Source organism: Oculina patagonica, chromosome 5 (genome assembly GCF_052425735.1).
Source record: "Oculina patagonica isolate OP01 chromosome 5, crgOcupat, whole genome shotgun sequence".
Taxonomy (NCBI): Eukaryota; Metazoa; Cnidaria; class Anthozoa; order Scleractinia; family Oculinidae; genus Oculina; species Oculina patagonica.
In genome coordinates, this window is record NC_135762.1 from 2,874,730 (window position 1) to 2,898,858 (window position 24,129).

Here is a 24,129-nt window from a genome sequence, read left to right on the forward strand (position 1 = left end):
ACGTATACTGGACATACATGTAGCTCAGTTTGAAGGCTCTAGTTTTATTTAGATGTGTTACTTGCAGTACATGCATGTATAATTTTAAATCAAACTTTGAATATCGTTGTCACAAAGATGTCTTATACACAGAGTTTATATTAAATGTTCTTAAAATAATATATTATTTTATTAATAATATTTATTATTAGTTCAGTGCACCAACTACTCACTTGAAGAGTGCTGCAATTAACCACCTCAACATCTGCAGGCAAACCTTCTGTAACAAAATGTCCATTGGTATAATTCTTCACAGAATTTTCAGCATAAATAATAAATCCAACGAAGCTCCTCATCTTTTGTTCAGCAGTCGTAGAGCCATTCAGGTAAACTGAAAAATAAATTCCAAGAACTTGACTTCAACATCAACTTGGCACAGCACAACGTCTGACTCTCTACTTAATTAATATGTAAGGAGCTGCACTCTCGCCAAGGTTCCTAAACCCTGACCCTATTTAAGGATAAAGAAAGCGAAAATTGATACCCTTTTTAAGGCCCAAAACCGAAAAATGACACCCTATTCAAGGGAGGGGAAGCGTTCCGTGACGACCCAAATAACGGCTAACCGCGCACGGCAAGACACAAATCTTTATAAAATCGCTTTTCTGATACCTGAACAGAAAATTCAGTTTTAAGATTTCTTTTTTTCCGTTTAGCTGGGCGTTTATTTTAGCTAATAGAATTTAGGTACCCTATCTAAGGATCACACCGGGAACACATTGCCAAAAGGAGCAAAAATTATACCCTATCAGTAAGGACCGAGAACCTCAAAAACCATACCCTATCGGGCGGCACATATTTATATAGGCCACATATGGGAGTACCCCCCACCCCCCCCGGGGGCTGCACTTTAATATAGAGTGTGTTCGTGGCGGCGCCACATAAAAATGTTTTTTTTTTTTCCCAAAGGAAAATCATTCTTTTCTTCACTCCTCCAATATGGCTGCCATGAACATACTCAATACCCAAAAGCAGAGTACCTTATTCTCACTAAATTTCGCGAAAAATCAAGAGCCATATTTCGTGAGTACTTAATTTCGCGATTGTGAGAGGAAGGTACAATTGGAGTGTATCAAATTTCGCGATTTTTATCTATTCTTCAATATAAAGCTTTGACCTCGAAACTGTAACAACATAATTAATAGGAAAGTCATCGTAAAAACAGCAAACAAAACAATATACGCATATCAAAACATAAGGTATTCACTAGTCTAAATCCTGAATAGGTTTATCTACGACTGAAAGAGCGAGATTTTGAGGAACCTGGCGGCAGAGAACAGTTCGAACAGTTCGACTGATGGAGTGGAAGATAACTTATGGACAAAATTAAACAAAAAAACTCCTAAACATGAAGCTCAGACATGTTAAAATAACTATGATAAAACACATCGAGTTTCATTAGCTTTTTTTATAATCGTACGATATTAAATTTCGCGATTTTTTCAAAATCGCGAAAATCGCGAAATTAAGTGAGAATAAGGTAATTGCTAACAGTTAAACATCCGAAAGTGATAAGTGATCATCGCAGTGAATTTCCAATTTAAGCATTTGGAATAAAGAAGCCTGAAAAAAATTCAGGGCTTCCCGTTGAAGCCCTGAATTTTTTTTTTCAGGCTTCTTTATTCCAATTGCTTAAATTGGAAATTCACTGCGATGATAACTTATCACTTTCATATCCATCTGCAGTTCATATATGAATCATTTCATATACATTACATCAGTTAAACATCCTTTGATAATTTTTAATCTTACCAGTGTGAGAACTTTCTGGAGTGAAGACTGGTACATTTTCACCTTTAGGGACATATCCAGTGACGATTAACTGATATGGCAAATTGTCTGCAAAGCTGGCTGGAGGAGTTCCTGGAAACCAGGACCTCATGCTGGCACAGGATGGTACACTTGCACAGTCAACCCATCCAAATAGGAAGAACGTGAAGGCAAAAGCAGAGAGTTGCAGTTGTCGCTTCATCACTGAAAAAAAAAAAAAAACAAGAAGCATTTTATTTTATTTTGGATCTGCAGATTTGAATCATTGTAGTTTTTGGGAAACCATTTTTTGCTTAGTTTGTTAGGGTTGTAGCTAACAGCCAGCTACTGACTAAAGGCAAAGCGGGTTAAGTTAAATTACAGTGTTTGTATGGGAATCCGACGGCAAATATCTTTTACAAAAATTGAATTCTGGACAACTTATGAATTGTAAAGTTAATTAAGATACTAGGCAAAAGTTTTTATTCACCAAGTTTGAAGGATGTTGTGGGGCTAGTATAGAAAGCATTCAGTTAGTATACGTTTTTAATTTCCCATACATTTGTCTATAATTTTTTCCCGCAAACCACGTCAACTCACCGAACCGGAACATAAATCTGCAGAGAAAATACAGACAAATATATATGGGAAATTAAAAACGTAACTGAACGCTTTCTAGCCCAGCTACATCCTTCAAACTTGGCATATAAAGACTCTTGCCTATTATCTTAACTTTACAAATAATAAGTTATCCAGAATTCAATTTTTTGAAAAAGATATTTGTCGTCGGATTCCCATACAAACACTATAATTTCTATTCGCTTTGCCTACCCGTCAAGATGGCGTCGAAAACCGATAAGGCCTATAATTACACCACCTGAAAGAAAGCTTATTACTGGCTGAAATTTCACTATTCCATCGGTTAAATGATCCACACAGATACACAACCCAAAAACCAATAAATAATGCCATTATCTCATGGTATCTAATTGAAGGTTTGGCAATTGAATCCAATCTAAAACCAATCGTTTGATTGGGTTCGGTTATCGAACATCATCACAGTCATCAGATTGAACCACAATAAAATTTGGTCAATCGAACGCAATCAAACCTTCGATTACCCAACAGTCGACAATGAATCGTACTTAATCGAGCATTCGATTCATCAACAGATGCATTCCGAACAAAATAGAACTGTATTAAGTTTGATCGCGTTCAGTGATGTTCGATGTTGGTTTGATCGGTTCGATTGGTTCAATAATCGAACTCACAGCAAACTAGATGTTCGATTTTGTTCGATTACTGAACCCTGTCGAACGAATGGTGTTAATTGCACCAGTGTTAAGGGATTGGTGTTAGTGTTGGTATGATCCTATTTCATATTGAAGAATTCAAGAAAACGACAATCACATGCAGAACATTGATAAGTACAGCCAAAAAGCTGGTAAATTAAACACACAGACCGGTTAATTAGTTTACAAATCAGTTGCAAACGGCTCGATCGCACTATAAACCGGATAAAGCGACCTTCAGATTGGACTACGAGTACAAGATTGAGTATGAGTACGAGTTTTCAAACCAAATTCGTGTGCCTCATATAATCACTTATCACACTCAAATGTCCAGCAACACTAGGTCCACTCACTTTACGCGACGTATAAAGCTTACAAAATGTGTGAGGAACGCGTTTTTGGAGAGAGCCCGAAGGAAATAGTTATCTTCGCCAGGTAAAAAGATGTTGTTTTTTTTACTGAAAATGTTTCGTAAATATAGCGATCTCTCTAAACTATCCCTGATGCAGGGATTTTTTCCAGCAGGTTTAACAGGCAGAAGCGTCCAAGTTAAAAAGTGGATAAATCCAATGGCAACCAACTAACATATTACATTCTGATTAGCAAAGTATAGGCATATAAGACAAATTAGCTCAGATGTCATTTCAGCCGAGCGAGATGCAAACCCACCTTTGAAAAACCGCAGAAGATGAATGCCAGCACACGGAGATATCTGCTGTATGTTATTACACAACCCTAGAAATATAAAGGATTTGTTTGGGGAGATCGGTTTATTTCATAAATGAAAATATTAAATTTGCTGATGCACGAGAAACTCCTGCTCTGTACGTGTACTTATAGTTTGGCCACATGTACTTGACATGTGCACTTAAGTTAGTCACGTACTGATCGCTTTTTAATCTGTCGACTAGAAATGCACGAGAAACTCCTGCTCTGTGAAATTAGTTTGGCCACATGTACTTGACATGTACACTTAAGGTCGGGACGGCGACGTGTTGCTACGACATGTCGCCTCGTGTGACATGCGACAACTGTGTCGCTGCGACAGAATTTTAATTGTCGCTGCGACATGTCGCACGAATTTAAACTGGTTTAAATTTGTGCGATACATCGCAGCGACAAAATGAGCGATAGCAGCGTTGTCGCAGCGTGTGTACAACTACACGTCTGCGACAAGTCGCTGCGATAAAATATGAATTAACCAATGAGAGCGCCTCATGTATTTTCGCCATATTGAATATGGAAAACTAATTCGCATTCCCACTCTTCCGACGGTTTTAGAACTTTTGCTGCAATAATGATGCTCACGACGATAAGGTTGTAAACAAAGTTTATTGAAGCAAAGCGAAGAGACGTTAACAAACGAAGCGATGCGTAGCGAAGCGATGAGACGTTAACAAACGAAGCGATGCGTAGCGAAGCGATGAGTAGACGGATCAGACGGTGTAAACAAAGAAAGCGATGTACAAAGCGATACTAAGCGGTTCGGTGGAGAACGCGGAGTGCGGAGTGCGGAGTGTGGAAAATACGGAGTGTAGAAAATGAGGAGTGTAGAAAATGAGGAGTGTGGAAAATGCGGAGTGTGGAAAATGAGGAGTGTAGAAAATGAGGAGTGTAGAAAATGCGGAGTGTGGAAAACGCGGAGTGTAGAAAATGCGGAGTGTAGAAAATGCGGAGTGTGGAAAATGCGGAGTGTAGAAAATGAGGAGTGTGGAAAATGCGGAGTGTGGAAAATGTAAGAAATAAGAGCAAAAGTAATAAAATGATTTAATTTAAGGTTATATCAAGTATTGCAATTATTACAGGCAAACAAAAGAACATTAACATTATTCTTAATTAACGATAAAAACAAGCAGTCCATTTTCTTAAAAAATAACGATGCATCATTACATTTTCACTGCAAAATCGTACATTGTTTTTTTGCAGCTATAAAGAACGGTAGCGAAGGAATTCAACGAGTGCAGCATTACAGTCAATGAACGATAGTAACAGGCAGTTCATATTCTTTGAAAATGCGCACGATCGATCATTTCATTTATTTTATCCCTTTTTTAAAGAACAGTAGCAAATATGAAATCAAAAAGTCAACGCATGTGATAAAAAAAGTAAATACAGCGAAAACTACCGTAAACTATGAAAACAAACTTCGGAACGATGCAAAAAAGCCGACTTATAAAACGTAACATGCACAAAGTGAAAAAGACTTACTTCTTTGTCCGTGTTAGGGATTTCACGGCGTTGACGTTGAGCCTTACTTTTGCGTGATGTTAACACGATGACACGTTGACTAGAACTGAAAAAGTTTCCTGAGCACGTTCGACAAAATGCTAGCTAATACAAAGGAAAATAGATATCTTTGTTTGAAATCATACGTAGGCAAGTATATCCGCTGCAAAAAAAACACAAATGCTAAAGATAATAAAGCAAAAGAAACTAGAAAGGGATCGGAAGGAAATACGATTAACCAGAAAATATTTGGCAGTAACAGCCCGAGAAACTCCTGCTCTGTGTACTAAGTTCAGAGTCACGTTTGTTTTGTGTGTATATAGGTTGGTCACATGTACTTGGCATGTGTACTAAGTTAGTCGCATTTGTTGACATTATCTGTCAACAAATTAAACTAGTTTTATCGGTTACGTTGTTTTTAATCGGTAGAGAAATTAAAACTGTTTTAAATACCATATCAAAGTGCTTGGGAATCTCCTGCTCTGTATACCTAAAGGTCAGGACACACTAGGCGACTCTGCAACACGTCGCGGCGACATGTTGCTGCGACATGTCGCCTCGTGTGACATGCGACAAACTATGTCGCTGCGACAGAATTTTGTCGCCGCGACGTGTCGCACGAATTCGAACTGGTTTGAATTTGTGCGACACATCACAGCGACAAAATGAGCGATAGCAGCGTTGTCGCAGCGTGTGTTCACGTCTGCGACACATCGCTGCGACAAAATATGAATTAACCAATGAGAGAGCGTCATGTATTTTCGCCATATTGAATATGGAAAACCAGTTCGCATTCCCACTCTTCCAAATCCGCTGTTTGTGCACCAAACAAACACCTTGTCGCAGTGACTTGTTTGCAAGCAGTACACACGGAGCGACTTGTCGCAGCGATCTGTCGCTGCGACTTGTCGCATAGTGTGTCCCGACCTTTAAAGACGGTGGATACTATCGAACTGAAAACCTTCAATGAGATATATATTAAGGACGTATAATATCCCAGATATCCAGTGAAGGATAAAAAGTCAGGAGGCTCGCGATTCTGGATTTAGAATCTTGATGACGTCACGTGAAAACCAAGAATACCCCAAAAAAAGGCCTAATGAGATGTGTTAATCATGGCTTAACCCTATTCAGACCGGGGGGGGGGGGGGCTTTTGAGGCCCGCGCTGACTTTGAACTTTTATAACTTTTTTAAGATTTAATTAAACGCTGCCAAACTTTCTGAGTTTTCCTAAAATTTATCTGGCAACAAATTGGTAGGGTTGGATGATGTGTCAAGAACTTGACATCACCATGGCAACGGCATTTTGACAGGCATGTTTTCCCAAATTTGTAATTTTGCGTGTTTCTGTTAATAAAAATCAACTTAAATGGCATTATTTTTACATTTTTACGGGTTTAAAGCACATTTTTATTCATTTTGAGTACTTTGCAATGATTTTGGGTGGTTTTCTGGCATTTTGGAAAAATTTTGAAATCCAAGATGGCGGATCCAAGATGGCGGCTGTTTTGACATCATGATGTAATTGTCACGTGATGTGACGTCACCATCCCACGTGACGTATACCAAAAGAAAGAGTTTTGGACGTACAATACATCCTATAAGTTTCATGGTGATTGCTTAAATATTCTGGAAGTTACATAGGGGGGGCTTCCGAAGCCCCCCCCCCGGTCTGAGAAGGTCCAAAAAAGCCCGGTCTGAATAGGGTTAATGGGCTAAAAGGCGGTTTGGAAATTAATACCCCCAGAGGAAGCATTGAATCATTATTTCCTCAGGTATAAACGGCACAGCTAGGAACTGTGGATACTGCAATCATGCAGACGTATACATAAAGGTCCAGTTTAACCGTCAACAGACAATTATAAACAAAAAAATTAACTTGACACTGAGGTATATATCAACATCGACATCCTCTGAGTAACGGGTAAAACTTTAATTTTTAATCGATAATTTCCTTGACAGCTTACATGAAAAGACCGTTCGTATAACAGTATTTCAGAATACGAGTTTTTGCACAAAAACAAGTAAATGGGTTTCCCCCGAATTTGGTGCTCCAGGCCTAGTATCCAGGCGTTTGTCTCCTGTGCTCGTTTAACTCATTTCTACTTATTCTCATTCTTTTAGTAAGAAAATAAATAAATAAAATAAATGACCTTTATTTAGACACGGTGAGGTTTAAAGCTATAAGCTTGTGAGGCCGTGTATTCCCGATCGAATTGGAATTTGAAAGTGTTGGTTTTTGTGGAGGGAGGAAAACCGGAGAACCCGGAGAAAAACCCTCGGAGCAAGGAAGAGAACCAACAACAAACTCAACTCACATATGACGCCGGGTCCGGGAATCCAACCCGGGCCACATTGGTGGGAGGCGAGCACTCTCACCACTGCGCCATCCCTGCTCCCCCAAGATTCGTTAAAGTCGCGTGTCTTCCCAAAAAATAAGTCAAAAACAAAAACTAAATATTCCTTTAAAATATAGAGCCGGTACTGAGGGAATTTTGGTACAAGAGGTGCACTCTGTCGATTTCTTAAAACTCCCACCCCCTCTACAGTTATGCTAATATGTATCTGTATCATAACCATGATAAAGTGTGGAAAATTGCCCCCCTTTGTTCTGCAATAAACGTTCCGGTTTGTCGTATTCGACAATTTGACCGTTTTCCAAAACCAGAACACGATCGTAATCTATAATGGTGTTCAATCGATGTGCAATTGTCATGACCGTGCAATGTTGAAATTTTGTTCGAATAGTTTCTTGAATTAATTGATCTGTTTTGTAATCGACGTTGGCCGTTGCTTCGTCCATGACAATAATTTTGTCCTTCTTCAATAAAGCGCGAGCCAGACACAGAAGTTGTCTTTCACCGACGCTGAAGTTTGCTCCACTTTCTTTAATATCCTCACCCAGTTGTTGAGGTAACTTTTCTACCATGGTCTCCAAACTCGCTTCCTGTAATGCATCCCACAATTCCTTGTCTTCGTACTCCTCAAAAGGATCCAAATTCAAGCGCAGTGAGCCATTAAACAGAACAGGATTCTGGGTAATGACTGACATCGCTCGGCGTGAGCTTTGTATGTTAATGTCACTTATATCGACGCCATCAATAATGACATGACCAGTCGGTTGGGGCATGCGAAACAGAGCTGAGACCAATGACGACTTGCCAGCTCCCGTGCGACCAACAATTCCAATTTTCTCGTGTGAGTCAACAGTAAAACTGACATTTTTAAGTATTTGTGGTCCACCCTCGTAATAGACTAGGCCCAAGTTCTTCACTTGTACTCGCCCGTGTTCTGGCCAGCCATTTGGAGGTTGGTGATGACACTGATGCCCAGGCTCTTGCTCAATGTGAGCATATGTGATGACACGTTCTACAGACGTCATGTAATTTTCAACCTCTGAGCACTGTCTGACGCCATACTGTGACGTATCAACTGCAAGTTGGAGGGTGTAGACAAGTGACAAAGCAGTGATACCTGATAGCGAAAAGCCATATAATAGAAATCGGTCATGACTTGATATTGATCCACTGAATCATTGATGACAGTAAATTAAACCCCATAGTCCCCAAGTATAAGAACCTAGATTTTTCCAACTTAGCCTTAATAGGTTCTTATAGAAATCGGTGTTTAGTGGGATTTTAGGCTACTTAGGTTCTTAAATAGGTCATCTTAATATGATAGGGGGCACTAGCGATCAGCACAGAAAACAACTACAGGGCATATATATGTGATATGGAACTGAATATATTGCTGTATTAAATAATTATCTAGAATAGAGTTAATTAAGATGATAACCATACAGTAAATTTATCCTTCCAAAGTACTAGTATGCATGTCTTTCATGCTGCAGTGTCAAAAAAATGCTGTGTTACATTTAATCTGTGCCTTCATTTTTGTACAATAATTATAAGAACCTATTGAAAATTTTAAGCTAAATAGGGTCTCATGAAAAGGGGAATTAAAATGAAAATTTAAGCCTAACAGGTTCTTCAATTTTAGTTCTTATACGCGGGGTTTTACTGCATACCACAAACGTGTTGTGCAAGTGACAGGACAGGAAGGGAAGGATCATGTCCCCTGATAAACCCTATTCAGACCCGTTTTTTTTTTGACCTTCTGTCGGGGTATGTGGGTTCTAGATCTGTAACCCTATGTAACTTCCAGAATATTTAAGCAATCACAAAAAACTTATAGGATGTATAGTTTGTCCAAACATCTAACATTTGGTATACGTCACGTGGGATGAAAAAAAAAATAATAATAATAATAAAGTATTTTTCGTTTGTCTCACGACGTAGTCACGTGTAATGGAGATCGCGACGTTTCGACTGCACACTGCTAGTGTTCATCAGGCGATAAGGTCGACTGGTTGTGCGTGAACTTATAAAGCACGCTGTCGCGCTGTGATTGGTGCATTTCGATCCTCGCTGTTTCTTTTTCAAACACCGTAGCGCGGCTTGTACAGCGCCGTCGATAGCCGGGAACGTTGGTAAACAGCGATTCTACGTCGAAGGACACCATGATCTCGTTGTCTAGGATCGTCTCACTGCTGATGATCAGACCTCGACACAAACAGCCGCCAAGAATTTACGGTTTACCAAAAATCCACAAGGCCGATATACCTTTAAGACCTATTGTATCATGTGTTAACACCTTTGCAAATGATTTATCCGCCTACTTAGCTAACATCTTGTCTCCTTTAACAGGTAACTAGGATTTCACGGTGACTAATTCAGCCCACTTCATATCCACCATCAGCAGTGAGACGATCCTAGACAACGAGATCATGGTGTCCTTCGACGTAGAATCGCTGTTTACCAACGTTCCCGGCTATCGACGGCGCTGTACAAGCCGCGCTACGGAAACTAGAGAACGATCCCAGCCTTGTTGACCGCACAACGCTAACACCTGGTCAGATCGCTGACCTTCTGACGTTCGTATTGAGATCCACATACTTTCAGTATAACGGATCAATCTACGAACAACGAGAAGGCGCAGCCATGGGAAGCCCGGTTTCCGCTGTTATTGCTAATCTCTAATCTAATCTCATGGAGAGCTTTGAGGAGCAGGCTGTAACTTCATCATCCTACAAGCCTAAGATACGGAAACGCTACGTAGACGATACCTTCACTATCTTGGATCGCGAGAACGTCGATAGCTTCTTACAACATCTTAACATCCAGCAGCCTTCCATCCACTTCACCATGGAAACAGAGAGTGACAGCAAACTCGCCTTCCTTGACACCGCAGTTTCGAGAGAACCAGACGGCCGCCTCACCACCAGCGTATACAGGACACCTACGCACACTTGGCGTATGATTCACATCACCCTCAATCAGTAAAACGCGGTATTGTTAAGTATCTTTACGAGCGTGCTAAACGCCTCGTAACAAAACCATCTGTTATCTCCAAGGAGAAAAAAACATCTGTCATCTGTTCTTGTATCTAATGGTTATCCTTTTTCTTTCTTGCAGAAGATCACCAAGACCAGAAAACCGAGCACCAATGCCGAACCCACGACCGAGTTTAAATCCACTGCGGTTTTGCCCTACGTCAAAGGTCTTTCCGAACAACTTCGCCGCTGCCTACAACAACAAGGCGTGCGCGCTGTTTTCAAGTCGGAAACCACACTACGATCACACCTAGTACGGCCGAAAGACGTTGTTGATTCCACTAAGCAAGATGGCGTTATTGACAGGATTCCCTGTGAATGTGGCAAAGTTTACATCGGTGAGACCGGAAGACCTATGCAAGACAGGATCAAAGAGCACGACTGGGACATCCGACTCGCCCGTACCCAGACCTCCGCCGTTGCAGAACACCGGACACTAACCGCTTTGGAATGAGGTAAATTTTATTGATCGTGACCCACACTGGTACAAACGCAGGGTCAAAGAGGCAATTCACATAAGACTTCACCCTAATAATATCAACAGGGATAATGGAATTGAAATTCCTGAAGCATGGATGCCCACGATCAAAAAACACAACAACAGGAGAACTGTACGACAGCGGACCGCTGAGGGAACAACAGGACACAGAAACAGCGAGGATCGAAATGCACCAATCACAGCTGTTGAAAACCAACCAATCACAGCGCGACAGCGTGCTTTATAAGTTCACGCACAACCAGTCGACCTTACCGCCTGATCAACACTAGCAGTGTGCAGTCGAAACGTCGCGATCTCCATCACACGTGACTGCGTCGTGAGACAAACGAAAAAAAATTTATTATTGTGCTCTACCACGATGAATGACCACAACATTTTTTAAGAAAAAGAAACTTTTAAAACATAACGGAAGTCGAAAACGATTTACCTGAACCAGACTGGGTAGCAATTGCTAGAAATACTACAAATGCCACAAAAAAGACACAGATTAGGTCAAGACGGACACCTATCCATCTCATGGTAGAAAGAATCGAGAACCAGGTACGATTATGATCATCTTGATATCTAAAGAGAAATAAATAACCATAAAAAAAACAATTGCGTTCGTTGTTAAGTTAGCGAGTGTGATTTGATCCTCTTTCAATTGGCTGACATCTCACCGCTGAAAACAATTTCCCCCTCCCTCAAAAACCTGTTTTCTAGTATTGTAACAGTAGGTTTGTCGGTTTGTCCTCACCTTTGCTGGGATAAAACTTTGTGTTTTTATAATGTCAGCTTTGATGCAGTTAAATTACACCTGTGGCAAATGGTATGTCTTGTTTCAACCGGATCCCAGCAAAGGGATCTCAACCAAAGTAACACATGTACTTTATAAACGAGTTGTGATAGATTTAGAAGGAGCAAGATACATAAAGACCTTTGAAATGCCAATTACGGCTATTCAAAACGACATACCATTTTCAAATGGAATCTGCTTCTAAAGTGAACTATTTGTCAAGGTTTGGGAATACAAGAAATACTTAAAATAACACCGACTGGCGAGTGTTTCCATAGTAGCTTTCAAGTTTTTTCTCTAATTTTTTTAGAAAAACGGGAAACCACAAAACAATTCAACAAATTGTACAAAGTCAGAGATCACAAAGATATTCTACAAAACTGTATAATGCTTTCAGAAAGTCATCTTCCCTCTTATACGCCCGAATAGTCACCACTCCCATCAACGTGTCGCTAAAGTGGGAAAGGACTGGGCTTCGATTTATTCCTTCGAGTCGCCTCAGATCACGTGACGTTGTTAGATAATATCGCCCAATCAAAATAAAAATGATCATGAGCGGGGTGGCCGGTAGGATAACCCAGGGGTTCAGGATAGATGGAAAGACAATTGCTCCAATACAAAACAGAATGATTTGTACAGCATCCAGGAATACGTCTGGTAACAACTCATCCATGATGCCAATATCACGAGAAAACCTGTTTAATACTCGTCCAACAGGATTAGTGTCGAAGAACAAAACCGTAGCTTTTAACACTGCTGAAAGCATGGAGTCGTGAAGGCGCTTTGAGGAGTTTATAAGTGCGTTGAAAAATACTGCTGCTCTAATGATGGACAATAGCAGTGCTCCAGCCACTAGACTACCATAAATGTAAAGATCCTCAACTTGATGCTGCCGGTCATGTGATCGACTGGTCAGATGAAGTAACCACCAATCAGGAAGGATGAGTGTACCTGAAATAGTAGAAATTAAAGGAAAGAAGAAAGTAAACAAAAATGTAAAAAACCTTTTAGCAAAATCCATAAACCAACCTTGAACGATGAAGAAAAAAGTAACCATAGCTACAGCCAGAATACAATGCATTCCAGCTTGTATGAAGTGCCAGTATAAATTCCACGATACAGTTCCAATCACGCGATCTTCCTCAGCAATTTCCAATCTGGCAAATTCTTCCTCTGAATTTTTTTCATTTGCCAAAATGTCTTGAATTATTTGTTTTTCCATCTGCATGGGAACGGGTTTCTCTCCAACACTTTGGTCGATGACATCAAGATCAAAACCAGTTGAACGCAATGACGGAAAATCGCCTCTTGCTAAAATTGAGCCTTCTTTCATTGCTACAATGTGTTTGGCATCTCTCAGGACCTCGAGATTATGAGTAATCATCAGTCGTGTTTTATCTTGCAATAAACCATTGATACATGTATTGAAGATATGATGCCCGACCTTTGAGTCCACTGCACTTAATGGATCATCCAGCAGGTAGATATCAGCATTGGAATACACTGCGCGTGCTAACTCGACACGAGCCTGCTGACCACCACTCAGAACTATCCCACGTTCCCCTACAACTGTCATATCACCATCTGGAAACCTCAGCAAATCTTTGTTCAGGTCACATGCCTGTAACGCCATGCGATATCTCTCTGGGTCAAACGGCTCGCCAAACAAAATATTGTCCCGCACAGTACCAGAGAACACCCAGGGCTGCTGACTAACCCAGGCTATTTTTCCAACACACGATGTCTCACCGTTTATGACTGGAATTTCTCGTAGAAAAGAATACAGTAGAGAAGACTTGCCACAACCAACCCGACCAGTGATGAAAATCAGGTCACCCTTGTTTACTGTCAAACACAGAGATTTTAATGTTGGTTTATTCCGATTGCCAGTCCAACTGCAAACGACATTTTCCAGTACAATGACAGGGTCTTTATGAGAGTGCATATGATTCCCCGCGAGTTCATCAAAGCCTCCACAATTGATACTTTTGGCGAATCGTGTATTGTTGCATTCATCATTTCTACTTTTTGCAAAGGTGTCCTGTAGATATTGGTGTATGTTGTCACTGTTGTATTCAAGTAAACCCTGGATACGATTTAGAGCCGTAGCAAAATCTGCCAAAACGTTCACATTTTGAGAGATATTCCATGAGACGCTCAACCTTAGCGTACTTATCAGCGATAAAATCATAAAAGTATTATACGAGGTAAATTCAGTTCCCGTGGTTGCCAAGGTAACCAAAGAAATAAAAGCAGCAATTGGTGTACATGTGTACTGTAGAGATGAAAAGGTTGCCAATATTGCTGTTTTCCATCTGATTAGTTTGATTTCTTGCCTGAGAGAAAACAATTAATCTACAAATTATTAAAGAATTCGGATTAAGTGTCTAGTGTCTTTTTAATTATCTGTCTTTTGTTTTCGTCCCTTCAAGACTTTAGGGTGAGCAATTAATTATAAATGTGGAAGCGCTTGTGATTCCTCTTTTCTGGCGCTTTCTATTTTCTAAATTGGTTGTTATTTGAGTCCGTTCCAGGGGTTCCATGTTCCCCTGCTCTTGTTCCCGACAAAATTTCCGTTGTGTTCCCTAAAAGTATTTTGTCGATTTTTGTGATCCCTGTTCCCTAAAATATCAGAAACACAGCTTTTGTTCCCCTGTTCCCAATTAGTTTATGGCCTGGCTTCCTTGTTCCCTGAAACCCCTGAGAGGGGCTCTTATTTCACCCCCGTTTTTAATTCCTCGCGAAGCGAGGTGAATAATTTTGTCCCTCAAAGGGCTCAGGCGGGATGAAATCTCGTGTGGAGTTTACGGTCATAGTATATATATTTGTGAGCTTGGTGTGTGGCGGAAATGACGTCACACGGCCGCGCGCTGGTGGCCTAATGGCGTGGGCGTCGAACTTGAAATCAGATCTTCGGGACTGAGGGCGGGGGTTCGAATCCGGCTAGTTTTTTTTTTTTTTTTTTTTTTTTTTTTTTTTTTTTTTTTTTGTGGGTTCTCGCGAGGCCCTGCGAGTCACATATTACTAGTTTAAAATATTTGTTTCCTCTGTTTCAGTGGCATGCATGTAAACTAGCTATCTCGAAGCTAAGTGCATGACCACTATAAAAAAACAAGATTTACATTTACACCTTCGTATTCCTTGTACTCTTTCCGTGAAGGGCCACTCCCAGGCATACATCTTGACGGTACGAATTCCAGAAATGATGGAGTTCATAATATCGACACGCTCATCCGCCACTTTGGAGATTTTTGATCTTAAGGTAGCGCATACTCTTCCCATCATACCGTAATACACTGTAAGGGTCACTAGAAACATCGGCCTTCCCTTGATGCAATGCGTTCTAGTCAAAACCCCCAAGGGAGCGACTGGGAACGAGTCTGGCCCTCTCACGCGTACCTCATGCGGGCTGTGGCAGGTTCTCTGTATAATACTTTGTATGTTTTTCTAATGCAATCTTTCAATGATTGTTATGAAATTGAACGGCCAAACCTGTGTCCAAAAAGATCCCAAAATGGGAATGTTTTGCTCTTGTACCAGCAAATAGAGCTCAGCCAAAGCAACACACGCATATGTAATTTACAAATGAGTTGTGATTAATTTAGAAGGAGCAAGATACCTAAAGGGGATTATTTATGGTTGGGGAACTGCCTGCCATCCGGGATATTGTTTCATGGGTTCCAAGCGAAGACAATATTCACCTCCCTTCACACCCTGTTTTATTATTTAAGTTCGGATAATTCACGAAAAGCTGAATAAAAACAGATTGAATTTCACAATAAGATATTTATACTACAATGATTTTGTCCGATTATTTTTTCTTACTAGATTAGATTTATTTAGGGCAAACGTTGCTCTCACCTTTTTGTAAACAATTCCAATCGTTGCTGATTTCCATCTAAGGGCCAATATTCGAGAATGAAAACCAAACTGATGAGCACAAATAGCACGCACAAAAGAACTCAGACAGATACCAGCAGCGTAGACATAAGCCCACCAGGACTCTTCAAGAGAAGGCTTCATTAATTCCGGTAACAGCAGGCTCAGGAACACTGGCTGAAGAACATTACAAACGCCAGGTAGCAAACCTACAGTCAAAATGAACATGTAATCAGTGCAAGGAAATGCTCGTATGATCGCTTTCAACAGCCGATATCCTTTTGAACCACTCTTGTTTGAGGCGCGGCCTGTTGTTTCTTCATTCCATGTCCGCTGGAGCTTTTCAGTCGACGTTTGTGTTTTATCCTCGTCAAGTAAAGAAAACAAATCATCGTTTTCCAGAGGACGCTTGTTGCCAATGGCAAGAAGCTGTCCCACCCACCAGAATGAAAGAATGGAAAAGATATTGGCGTGTTTCTTGGGATTATCCTTGTGAATTGGTTCTGCCTCCAGACGATCGTATTCTGTAGCCATCTTCAGTTTTATTGGTGGAAATCTGATGAATGGTAAATGGGATATCAACGCTCAGAAAGATTAAGCTTAGTGCGATTGCAAGCTTAAACATTTACGCGAACCAACTTAGTGAAATATCAGGTATTTTACATAACATCACCAGGGCCGAACCTAGCGGGGGGGGGGGGGTAGGGGGGCAATTGCACCCGCTAGGAAAACTAAATTTCTAACAGTGTTTGATTTTGGTGGGCAATTTCTTGTAGCAATATTAAATTGGAGTTTGCCCCCGCAGCGGAGTTTAGCCAAGTTTGCCCCCGCAAACATGAATCCTCGGTACGGCCCTGATCATCTGAGTGAAAGCTTCATAACTAAAGGGTAAAAGCAGAATTCTCTATACATAACTAGTGTATTCCTTTGCAAGAGTATTTCTAAAGACATTGTCGTGAACCTGTTTCGTTTCGGACATAAGTTATCGAACCGTACGAAAATGTGAAATTGGCGCGCTAAATAAATTTAATATTAAATCAAGTTTCGCTCTATTTCCTTTATATCATTTTCTATAAGCCAACTAGAGAGGCTTGCTATAAGCTATAGCAGGCCTTTTTAGATAAGGAAAGAAGGAAAAGGTTATTTATATATTTTTGCCTATTCTGGCCCTATTGACAGTTTTGAGTTTTATTTCAATCAATTTTTTCAACGTTAACATCCGCGCAGTTGTACTGGCTAAAGGCCCAGTAATACGGGCGACATCTCTTTCAACTTGTCTCATTGTCTCGCCACATTATTGAATTGCTTTGCAAGTTACAGCAGCACGTTGCGCGAAGTAGACATGAGTTCAACTTTCTGCAACATGTTGCCGCAACTTGCAATACGGGAGGTAATAATACGCGCAACAACACCTCATAAATTGCAATACGACAATCGTGCATTACAACAATGTTGCAAGACAAGTTGTAAGAAAATGTTGGCTGTAATTTGAAACCACCGCTTGCATTGGCAAAAAGGAAAAAATGTGGTATATTCTGAATTATGAATAAAGCAGCGCTCGTTAGTCGTGACTGTATGTTACGACGAAATTGAAGCTTACCTCGGACAGCTGAAGTTCCTAGAAATCGATAACAGTTCATGATCCGTGGTCTGCCTTCTAACTATCAGTTAACAAACGAGTTTTTTGTTATTTTATTAGCATAATCCAGTAGCTAATTGGCAAACTTGCAATCTCATTGATTACGCAGATGCTATAAATAAATTGATGGAAAGCCATCGAAGAGTGAGCGCGGTTTTTTATGCATCATTGAATTGCATGAAAATATGAACTGTCTCCAACTTGTCGCATTGATCATGACATTCTATATATCTAACAGTCAGACAATGGGTTTGGCCAAGACATTACTAATACCACGTACTCACTCTCCCTTTTTGTCGACTTTGACACTGCTCATCTACTTTATAAATGTTCTAGCTGGTCGACTTGACTGTCAAGCCGTGAAAAGTTTAGTAAGCAAACACATAACAATAAACATTCGAGTTATTAATAGCTTTATTCTCTTGAATGCCCTTTACAGGATCATCGATCCATGCTCAGTATAATGGAACCTATAACTGAAAAGGGTCTTGTTCGAATTCAGTAAGCCGGTTTGTTTAGAAAGACATTTGTTTTAAATATTTATAAGTAAACTGGTTATTAACAGAGAGTTTTGACCTTCAGTTTATCCGGCTCTCTTTTTCTCTCACGGAGCCCGCCAAAACCACTGAAGCAAATAAAATGTATTTCTTAATCTAGTGCCAGAGGCGGCGGAGCGTTTTGGAACGTGAGGGAGCTAAGACTGTCCCAAAAATACTCGGCTGGTTTTCATATTTGGAGCAACTTTTTTCAGTTCTAGCAACTTTTTGTTTTCTGGTCATTCTTTAGACCGAAGATTTCCGAAAATTCTCCGATTGTTGTTCGAAGGGTATACGAACGTTTCCGATCACTTTTTCGAACTGTTCCGAAGATAGACGAACTTTCAGGAAGACAAAAGCAATCTTGACAGTTTGTGGACCTCTACTAGTGGCGCTCTGGAGAAAGGAGGTTTGTGTAAAGTCCTGCAACATATTACTTCCCCAAAAACGATCCTGTTGAAACGATTTGTGAAAAGATCACGAGACGAAATATCTTGGCAAACCAATTTTACGCTACTCTCGCGATATTTTCGGCACCAAAACGTGGGGGGGCTAAGCCCTTGCTCCGCCGTCTATTAGCCGGCGTAGCTGGCGTACGCAGGCTACCGTCAATGAGTGCATTGTTAACGTTGTGACAAGTCACAGGAACATAGCAGGGTCATAATCAAGAGCATCAAAACATATCGTTGGTCTACATATCAAGTCTTAGCATGACTCTTTTCACAGGCTCACGGGAACTGGCATATTGCTGGCAGAAGGTAGTCGTAAGGTTCGACTGTAAAATGACTTTAAACAGTATTAACCCATTGACTCCTGAACCGGCCTAAACCAGCCGTAAACGATTCGGGCATTTGTCCCGCTTGTGACGTCATCACTTTTCACCCAGAAAGGCGACATCTATGCTCAAATTCTGAAGCTGAACAAGACCTTTCCAACAATACCTAAACCAGCGTGATTAGATTGATGAAGCTTGAAATTTTCACCAAAATGCTTCAAAATTTTAGGAAAAACTCAGAGTAAAATTTCCCCTTTCCAGCTTTGCTTGTCCATGGTAAGTAGTTCTTGCCTCGTTTACTCGTTTACTCGTTTCCTCGTTTACTCGTTTACTCACGGAAATTCTTCTACTAGATAGAAGCCTGGTAGAAGGCCAAACACTGCAGCAAAAAGAAAGAAAGAAGAGAAAAAGGAAAAGCAAAAAAAAAAAAAACGAAAAGCCTAAAGTCGTAGGATGGTTTATCTCCAAACTTTGATTTGTGCGCATGCACGAGCCAAAAGTTGTTAAACGTGATTCTGGTGAAAAACAAGGATGCATTTTGCGTTTCAATGACCATTTTGAGTGATTTGGAGCTATTTTAGCTTATAATAGACCTTAAAAGGTCAAAAACGTAAAAAAACGCGTGTTTTTGAAAAATCTCCAGGAGTCAATGGGTTCAAAAAGTTAAATTCGATTGCAGTCCAATTTCTAGCGGTGAAAAATTCCATGAGGATTTTTCTCTTCCTAAAACAAACATTTAAAACCCAACAATACCCCATTAGGGGTTTTAGGGATACTGTATATTTGGGGACACGGGATATTTCAGGGAAAAATTATAGGGATACAGGATAATAAGAAAAGAGATTGTGGGATATCGAACTTCAAAGTTTTTCAGGAATTAATGGGATACGGGATATTTAGGCCAAAAATTAATGGGATACGGGATACTCGGACCCCCCCCCCCCCCACATAATGGGGCCTCAGCTATGCAGGTTGTTCCCTTCCAATCTCGAGCCCAGATTCCGTCTATGTCGGCCAGCAGTAAGGTACGGACTGGGTAGGTACGTTATGTATGGGGACATATTGTGTACCGAACATACCGTTGTACATAACGTACCTACCTAGGTTTGAGTACCAGCCGCTGATCGGGGAATAAGCCCGCCATCCTCCCCCGAGAATTAACAAAGACCAGAAAATCGGACTTGAGAGAGTAAAGTAGAGGAAGGCCTGTCGTCAAGTCGACATTTGCTGCGCGGGGTGCCCCAGGGGTCAGTACTGGGCCCACTGCTGTACCTCATCTACACTGCACCGATTGCTGATATCACCAAGCAGCACAACTTGCTATATCATCTGTATGCTGATGACACGCAACTTTATATATCCTTCAAGACTGATTGCTGTGTTGACCTTGAAGAAGCAAAGTTGCGTGTTGAACGCTGTGTTGAAGAAATAGACCGTTGGATGTGTAACAACTTGTTGAAACTTATGGAACAACATGTGAAAAAGATATGCAATGAGGCAAATTACCATCTAAGGAACATAACTTTTATAACTTTTATTACTTCATTCTCTGCATGAATAGATATTTTAGCTCAATAGATTAATTTAAATAGGTATTTTTATATTTTATTTTTATATTTTAGATTAGCACTATATAAATGATTATTATTATTATTATTATTATTATTATTATTATTATTATTATCAGTATTATTATTATTATTATTATTATTATTATTATTATTATTATTATTAAACGAAAAATACCAAAATTACAGTCAGGAGTTGACATTAATACTCTTTATAAATTCTGACGCTGACTTATTTGAGCGTAAACAACGCTCATAATGTACTCAAGACGTTTCGACCGAGAATCTTCGGTCTTCTTCGGTTGTTATCATGGCATAAAAAACGGCTTTTTAACGGTTTCACATTTGTACGCGTGCGCGAGTGACTAATACAAATACACGCGAACGCTGCGCGAGACTATGAACATTATGTAAGTGACTTATATACATCAGGGATGTCTATGTGTTCATTTCCCGCATTCTGGTCCCTCTGCGAATGCCACGCTTCTAGGAAAAGCCTCTTGTGGTAATCGCCTGCCTTGTCCACCACCGCTGCATGATTGAAATCCATATCATGGCCAAACGTGTTCGCGTGTTGCGCGATCTTAGAGTTTTTGTCGCAAACACGGACTGCTCTTTGATGTTCTTTAATTCGAGTAGCTAATGCTCTGTCCGTTTGTCCATAATAGGTAAAATTGCAGTCAAGGCAGTTAACTCTGTAAACTACACATCTAGACTGGAATGCTGTGAGTTTGTCTTTCGGTCTGGGGAAGCGTGTGCGTAACGTGTTAAGTGGTTTAAAGCCAACTTTGACCCCGTTGTTGCGTAGAACTTTTGAGATTCTTTCAGTTACGCCTTTCACGTAGGGTAGAACAACAAACGATGTTGCGGCATCATTTGGAGTGTCGCTGCTGTCTGAGACACGACGATTAGCTTTGCGATGAGAATCACAACTCTTGATAAACCGCATTGGATAGTTATTGTTCATCAAGACTTTAACCACATGCTCCTTTTCTTTGCGTTTCCCTGCGCTTGTTGATGGGATATTTTCCGCTCTCTCAAGGAGTGTATTCACCACTGATCTCTTGTGTTGAGTTGGGTGATGCGAGTTGAAATCTAGATATTTGTCAGTGTGCGTTGGCTTTCGGTAGACGTTAACCTGTATGCGCCCGTTCACTCTAGTTGTTGCGGTGTCTAAAAATGAAAGGCCGTCGTCACCTTCGACCTCGCTAGTGAATTGTATGTGCGGGTTAACAGAGTTAAGGTGGTCATGAAACTCTTGCACATACTCCTTTTTTAGGCATACGTGGCTGTCATCGACATACCTGTACCACCATCGTGGAGGATGCGGTTAAAGTCTTGATGAACAATAACTATCCAATGCGGTTTATCAAGAGTTGTGATTCTCATCGCAAAGCTAATCGTCGTGTCTCAGACAGCAGCGACACTCCAAATGATGCCGCAACATCGTTTGTTGTTCTACCCTACGTGAAAGGCGTAACTGAAAGAATCTCAAAAGTTCTACGCAACAACGGGGTCAAAGTTGGCTTTAAACCACTTAACACGTTACGCACACGCTTCCCCAGACCGAAAGACAAACTCACAGCATTCCAGTCTAGATGTGTAGTTTACAGAGTTAACTGCCTTGACTGCAATTTTACCTATTATGGACAAACGGACAGAGCATTAGCTACTCGAATTAAAGAACATCAAAGAGCAGTCCGTGTTTGCGACAAAAACTCTAAGATCGCGCAACACGCGAACACGTTTGGCCATGATATGGATTTCAATCATGCAGCGGTGGTGGACAAGGCAGGCGATTACCACAAGAGGCTTTTCCTAGAAGCGTGGCATTCGCAGAGGGACCAGAATGCGGGAAATGAACACATAGACATCCCTGATGTATATAAGTCACTTACATAATGTTCATAGTCTCGCGCAGCGTTCGCGTGTATTTGTATTAGTCACTCGCGCACGCGTACAAATGTGAAACCGTTAAAAAGCCGTTTTTTATGCCATGATAACAACCGAAGAAGACCGAAGATTCTCGGTCGAAACGTCTTGAGTACATTATGAGCGTTGTTTACGCTCAAATAAGTCAGCGTCAGAATTTATAAAGAGTATTATTATTATTAATTCGAGCCTATTGTCCACTGTGGACTTAAAACGTGGAAGATTTTAGCAAAAAGGAGACCAGAAAACAGAGATAAGATTTCGATTATATTGACTGACGATAAACAATTTTGGAGCAAAAAGAAAACAAAAATTATTAAAAAACAGATTAATTTTTCGACAACATCTTTTAATTATGTATTTTTTGTCTTAACACTTTAAAATACAGTGTTAAAAAGAAATTGGGCAATATAACGTTTAGTGCAGCTTTTTTGAAAAGGCGAAAATGATCGCACTGACAGGTTTATTGTATTGTCTTGTGTATACCCACTCGACAATGCAAGAATCAGATTTGCATATTTAAAACAAGAAGTCACGCACTCCGCTGTCGATATATTCTCATTTTCAACGGCAAAGGCACGCAAAGAGTTCATTACATTCGGCAGCCATCTGGCAGGTAGCGGAGCCTTGTGAATAACGTTCAAAGCAAACAGTAACTCGGATAAGTGCGTATAAAGCATAAAATACGTACTTACGAAATAAATATTCCAATTTTCCGCTGCTGATACCAAAGAAAAACAACACTAAATTTAAGTTAGTCTTTACTTGAGGTGAGTACTGAACTCTAGTTAAGATATTTGTCCGAACGAGTTAAGTAGACACAGAAAACGCTGCAAATGTCAATTTACTCGTATGCAGTTATGTATTAAGCTTGCATTTTATTTTATTGCATTTCGTTAATTGTCACGATATCCTGATATCCTGCTTTACTGCGTTTGAAAACATTACATATCATGCTTTATACCATGCCATAGAAAACACAGCCAATCAGAATACAGGAAAGCCGTTGCATATTCGACGGTATTCAACCCAACCTTCCCATAGTGCGCTGCGACTGTATTCTCGACGAAATTTAGTAAGTGTATTTTCTATGGCATGGTATAAAATAGTTACACAACACTTTCTCGTGGTATACTATGGAATATCCCACTTGTCACTTGTCTTTTCTTGGCATACACACTCGCCTAAAGGCTCGTGTGTATACCGAGAAAATACAAGTGACTCGTGGGATATTCCATAGTATACCACTCGAAAGCGTTGCATAACTAGTATGAATAGATCATCTCGACCATGAACTGCGAGTAAATATATTGACCTCGAAAACAGTAGTATGTTACGATTGCGCATGTACGCTACCCTGAGTCGAGATCAATTTCGGAATATACAGAAATAATCGACTTCTTCCATGAATAGTCCGTATTTTGTGGCCGAATTTGTTTTTGACTCACGGAAAACTAGTAATTTCATATTCAAGTTTGAGTCGTGATCAAATAAACACCAATACCATATAATATGCACAATGAGATCCATTGGATAACGTTCGAAATTTTCAGCGAGACGTCCGTGGCGACGGACCTGTTTTTTTTTTTATCAATTCAAGTCATGTTAATTCAAATCCATGTATTTTTACAGAAACTGGATAAAGAAAGATAAAAAATGCTATTTTGAAGAACCAGTTTGTTTGCAATTTACCTCGGATCTCAGTGCCGTAAATAATTTATACAGCTTTCAGGCTCTAAGCTGTCACGGCTGAGGGGGTCTTAAGGGCCTGAACCGTCGGTTCGGTAAACGTCCTGACATGTTTCATCCATGCAGTTGTCAATAGTA

The 24,129-nt window shown here is 40.3% G+C and overlaps 4 protein-coding genes and 1 pseudogene across 8 annotated transcripts in view; 1 reads left to right on the forward strand and 4 right to left on the reverse strand.

Annotated features, from left to right (window-relative positions):
* Positions 1 to 17,474, reverse strand: part of LOC144654852 (ATP-binding cassette subfamily C member 4-like) — a 57,012-nt gene extending 39,538 nt beyond the window's left edge. The window contains exons 1-2 of the mRNA XM_078515074.1: positions 17,453 to 17,474; positions 15,835 to 16,408 (exon numbers count right to left, since the gene is read on the reverse strand). Coding sequence (XP_078371200.1) covers positions 15,835 to 16,386 — 552 coding nt within the window. The 5' untranslated portion in view covers positions 16,387 to 16,408; positions 17,453 to 17,474. The remainder of the gene's footprint in view (positions 1 to 15,834; positions 16,409 to 17,452) is intronic.
* Positions 1 to 24,129, reverse strand: part of LOC144654860 (uncharacterized) — a 175,537-nt gene that overhangs the window by 19,287 nt on the left and 132,121 nt on the right. For 2 of the 4 annotated variants that reach the window (XM_078515093.1, XM_078515092.1), the window contains exons 1-4: positions 11,626 to 11,731; positions 3,750 to 3,815; positions 1,792 to 2,013; positions 213 to 370 (exon numbers count right to left, since the gene is read on the reverse strand). The exons of the other annotated variants lie outside the window; for them this stretch is intronic. In XM_078515093.1, coding sequence (XP_078371219.1) covers positions 213 to 370; positions 1,792 to 2,013; positions 3,750 to 3,815; positions 11,626 to 11,716 — 537 coding nt within the window. In that variant the 5' untranslated portion in view covers positions 11,717 to 11,731. Of the gene's footprint in view, positions 1 to 212; positions 371 to 1,791; positions 2,014 to 3,749; positions 3,816 to 11,625; positions 11,732 to 24,129 lie in introns of those variants that run through there. 4 annotated transcript variants of the gene reach the window in all.
* LOC144654877 (ATP-binding cassette sub-family C member 4 pseudogene) lies at positions 7,310 to 9,012 on the reverse strand (annotated as a pseudogene).
* On the reverse strand, positions 12,326 to 15,291 carry LOC144653976 (ATP-binding cassette sub-family C member 4-like). The gene is made up of 2 exons (XM_078514110.1): positions 15,104 to 15,291; positions 12,326 to 14,309 (listed from the first exon to the last, which is right to left on the reverse strand). Exons 1-2 carry the CDS (start codon positions 15,289 to 15,291, stop codon positions 12,326 to 12,328), a joined length of 2,172 nt encoding a protein of 723 aa, XP_078370236.1.
* The window catches only part of LOC144654878 (uncharacterized), a 41,529-nt gene continuing 40,252 nt past the window's right edge, over positions 22,853 to 24,129 (forward strand). For both annotated transcript variants that reach the window (XM_078515114.1, XM_078515113.1), the window contains exon 1: positions 22,853 to 23,072. The gene's annotated coding sequence lies outside the window, so the exon portion shown is untranslated. The remainder of the gene's footprint in view (positions 23,073 to 24,129) is intronic.

Coding starts and splice junctions, on each gene's coding strand:
- LOC144653976 (XM_078514110.1), bottom strand. CDS start 15,291: ATGTTTCTAGTGACCCTTACAGTGTATTACGGTATGATGGGAAGAGTA. Junction 14,310..15,103: donor AGAGTACAAGGAATACGAAG/GTGTAAATGTAA, acceptor GTTTTCTCTCAG/GCAAGAAATCAAACTAATCA.